This window comes from Salvia splendens, chromosome 17 (assembly GCF_004379255.2).
Source record: "Salvia splendens isolate huo1 chromosome 17, SspV2, whole genome shotgun sequence".
Classification (NCBI taxonomy): domain Eukaryota; kingdom Viridiplantae; phylum Streptophyta; class Magnoliopsida; order Lamiales; family Lamiaceae; genus Salvia; species Salvia splendens.
The window spans coordinates 21432066-21436693 of NC_056048.1; the positions used below are offsets into that span (position 1 = coordinate 21432066).

Consider the following 4628-nt stretch of genomic DNA (forward strand, 5'->3'; position numbering starts at 1 on the left):
GTTGATTTTGCTGAATAATTGTAATTGTGGACTACTGATTGGTGGAAAATCAGAGGCAAAATGTGAAAAAATTCAAGCTTTGTGGAAATAATTAGGAGTTTTAAGGATTAATGTTTGATTCACAGAATTCGGTACCAATTTTTGATTGATATGAAGATAAATAATTGTGTATATAACTGAATTCAAGCTTTCAGAATTTGCGAGATATTAGTTCTCTTTTGGTGAAGCTTGTTGAAACAAAAAGAGATGTGGTTTATTCGCGTGTGGTTTTGCTAATCAAGTTAATTTTGATTCTTCCGGTTGCCACTGCAAGTGTAGAGAGAGTGTTTTTTGGAATGATGTTTGTGAAGAATAAGTTGAAAAATAGAATGGGTGATCAACCTTTGAACGATTGTTTGGTCACTTTCATTGAGAAAGATGTGTTTCTACAAGTATCCGATGATGATATAGTGAATCGTTTTGAAGAAATGGAGACTCATCGAAAAATAAATTAGATATAATGTAGTTTATTTTTGTATTTTGAAATGTATGACTCTAAAATTTGTATATTTCAAAATATATTGCTTTTAGTATTAGTTTTTATTTTTGGTATATTATATAATGATTTATCATATGACTCGCACCCCCGAATATAAATTCCTGGATCCGCCACTGTATAGGTGATAATGGTGATTGAATTTTAACAAAACATGGCATCAAATTGATTAGCAAAGTAGTTGATAGTAACATACTAATTCAAATTTAATGAATTTCACTAGTCTATCAAATAATCCAATGCTAAGCAAAATCAATACCAAGACATAAGATACCGTATGCAAATTTGATTAACACAATTTGCATAGATCACAAATTCCAATAAGATTTGTTGAACTCGAAATAATTATTTTGTAGAAAGATCAGAAATTAACATCACTTCAAAATACAGTACATAATACCACAACAACTTTACATGTGCACAAAATCAAAAGAAATGGAATTAGAAATGGGAGTGAAACCAAAAAATCTCTCCTACTCAAAAGTGACCATGAAAGAGAGGTGTTCGGTATGTATGAGATGAAAAGTGCATGAATTCCCAACTTTGACAAAATTATCTCTAAAAAACTTAAACATACCCCTTTGAAGTCGAATATTACTATCATTGTATATCACCATTCCCACATTCCATGATTTATTTTCCACCCAAAGAGTAACCTCTATTCTTGGTCCTTTTTTCCCATTCATGTGTGCCTTCCAAAACGCGATTGGTAAACACTGCAGTGCACCATATACAAATACAATCAATCATTTAATGAATAACCCAAACATCAAAGTAGCACTAAATAGTAAATATAATACTATAAGCTCACCAAAGCCCCTTTCTCTAAGTTTCTCTCGGTTATCACAAATGAAATACTAGGGTCTCCGTTGATACGTGCCACTGGCTTCGTCTTGTTATAAATCCCACAATTTTCTGCATATATATGTATATATTAATTATTTATTTTGAGATAAAATTGGCAAATTAATTTCAAATATATTGAGAAGTAGTTTGACCTCGTTTTGGACAGCCATTTGGTGAGAAAATCTGGACATGAAAGATGGATTTAGCAACATAACAGAATGTGAGAAAATCACCATCTCTTAGGGAATTTTCATCTACAAAATTAGGCCAACCCTTTTCCAAAAACCAACAATCATTCACTTTCTTCACATCAACTTCCCAACTCATATCTCTTTCCCCTCGCCTTTCTATCCTGCATTTTGTAGGAATATCCTCACCAAATTTGTCTACAAAATCTGGAGGGATTCTCTATTTTATATGCAAACAAAGGAGAAATAGAATTATTCAAGGGAATTATTATTATTATTATGATTATTATGAAAGTAGGAGTAGCAACAACAAAGGGACTAACCAGCAATTTGGAAGATAGAGCGGGCATGTAAATCTTGAAGAACTCTGGCAAATTATCAGTGCTTTCACATTCCATTTGGACAATTTCTTCAGCTCTGCCATAAACATCACAAAATCAAAAACAAATAAAGCCTCAATTATGTTTTAAACTCCATGGTTAGTAGTACTATATGTATATCTCATAAATTAAAATAGCCTATGATAGTAATACTATTAAGATTGGAATGCATGGCCTAGAGAGAGAAGTTACAAATTCTGGGAATGAGTCTTTCTGTGCACTTCTTCGGATATTGAATTTGGAACCAAATAGGAGTATTTTATTTGTGATGTGTGGTTTTTGTCATTTAGAAAAAAATATCTCTCTGTATTGGAACTTGAAAGGTTGAATCGATATATATTGAAAAGCCCAATATTTTCTTCCCCAATCAAAAGCTGGGTGATTTTTATTTTTCCGAGTCTTTTGATCTGGGTGATAATATTATACAGTTCGAATCTTCTTCGTTTTCTATTATTTACATTGGGCCTCACGATGCAATTTGAATTGTTCACTCACATTTTTTAGAATTAGAGCATTTGTTAGAATTAGATTTCAGGAAATTCGGGATCGGGTGTGAAATTTTCGGATCGAGTATCCGCGGGTACCCGATTTGACAGGCCTGCATAAAAACAAGATATGATTTTGATTAAAATAAGAATTGATCTTAATATACAGAGACCAAATCTTGATAATGAGAGTCAATATGATAGTCAAGAAAAATGCATCTTATACGGATATATAATGATTAGTTAATTTGATTAATTAGCAAAGTAGTTGATAGTAACATACTAATTCAAATTTAATGAATTTCACTAGTCTATCAAATAATCCAATGCTAAGCAAAATCAATACCAAGACATAAGATACCGTATGCAAATTTGACACAATTTGCATAGATCACAAATTCCAATAAGATTTGTTGAACTCGAAAGAATTATTTTGTGAGCCATGATGGATATACGTAAAAAGATAAGACATTAAGAGCATCTCCAATGGCGGACGTCCGGTCGGACTTCTGCGACGGGCGACCGGGACGTCCGCCATTGTGGCGTTTCAACTCGGATACGGACGTCCCGTAAGGACGTCGGATGTCTTCGGACGTGCGGGCGACGGGCGGGCGGACGTCCGCCATTGTGGCGTGGGTCGGACGTCCGGTATATTAATTTTTTTTTAAATCATGTATGTTTTTTTTAAATGAAGTTGTTAATTTTTCCCGTTCGTATTCGTGTTGAAATTTTATTTCCGTAAACGTAAATTGCTTTATTTGTGAATTTGTGATTTTTTTATTGCGGGAAGTCATAGTGGGAAGGGCGATGGGAAGGGCGGATTGTGAAGGGGATGTCCTAGTGACGTGGCAGTGGGATGGGAAGTCCTAGTGACGTGGCAGGTGGTGTTTTTGGGAAGTCCTAGTGGATGTCCGAGTGGGACATCCGCCCACTGGAGATGCTCTAACATCACTTAAAGCATCTCCAAGGGAGAAAGGTAAATATTTCTCATTTAAATATTTCTCATTTACCTATTTACCTTCTCAAAATGATAAAATTATACATTCTTAAAAAGTAATGGACTCCAAGAGAAAGAAGATAAATTAAGAAGACAAACAAAAATAATTAACTTTTTACCTTTTCTTCCAAGAAGAGGTAAAATACCTTCTCAAAATGAAAGAAGGTATAATACCTCCCTAAATACCTTTTCCATTAGAGCATTAAATTTTATCAAGAAGAGGTAAATATGGTAGTTATTTTCTTTACCTCTTCATTTACCCTTTCCCTTGGAGATGCTCTTATAATTTTCCCTTTTATCTTATTTTACTAATTCTACATTAAAACTTGTGTCATTCACAAAGTGCCCTATTTTTCGTGGACGGAGGGAGTACATGCCACAACAATTTACACAACTGCACAAAATCCCAACTTGAAAAAGTACATACAGTGAGAGAGAGGGAGAGTTATGTTGGATAACTAACACAATGCCATCCATCATCAGAAGAAATGTGGAATGAAACCAACAATCTCTTCTTAATCAAAAGTGACCATGAAAGAGAGGTGTTTGGTATCAATGAGATGAATAGTGCATGAATTCCCAACTTTGGCTGAATTATCTCTCCAAAACTTAACCATACCTTTTTGAAGTCGAATTCCATTACCATATCTCACTATTCCCACATTCCATGCTTTCTTTTTCACCCAAAGAGTAACCTCCATTTGAGCTCTTATTTCCACATTCATGTGTGCCTTCCAAAACGTGACTGGTAAATACTGCATATATAATCAACCATTTAATGAATAACCCAAGCATTTAAATAGCTCTAAATATAATAAGCTCACCAAATACCCCTTCTTTAATTTTGTCTTGGTTATCACATGTGCAAAACTAGGGAATCCGTTGATATGTGACACTGGCTTTGTCTCATTATAAATCCCACAATTTTCTGCATATATTAATTACTGTATTTATTTTCAAATAAATTAAATAGGCAAATTAATTTCAAATAGATTGAGAAGTAGTTTGACCTCGTTTTGGACAGCCATTTGGTGAGAAAATCTGGACATGAAAGATGGATTTAGCAACATAACAGAATGTGAGAAAATCACCATCTCTTAAGGAATTTTCATCTACAAAATTAGGCCAACCCTTTTCCAAAAACCAACAATCATTCACTTTCTTCATATCAACTTCCCAACTCATCTCTCTTCCCCC

At 34.0% G+C, this 4628-nt stretch overlaps 1 protein-coding gene across 1 annotated transcript; it reads right to left on the bottom strand.

Moving 5' to 3' along the window:
• Nucleotides 1-861: 861 nt before the first annotated feature.
• LOC121773880 (B3 domain-containing protein Os03g0212300-like) lies at nt 862-2225 on the bottom strand. The gene is made up of 5 exons (XM_042170800.1): nt 2142-2225; nt 1893-1986; nt 1534-1789; nt 1347-1450; nt 862-1251 (listed from the first exon to the last, which is right to left on the bottom strand). Exons 2-5 carry the CDS (start codon nt 1965-1967, stop codon nt 1009-1011), a joined length of 678 nt encoding a protein of 225 aa, XP_042026734.1. The 5' UTR covers nt 1968-1986; nt 2142-2225; the 3' UTR covers nt 862-1008.
• Between the last annotated feature and the right edge of the window lie 2403 nt (nt 2226-4628).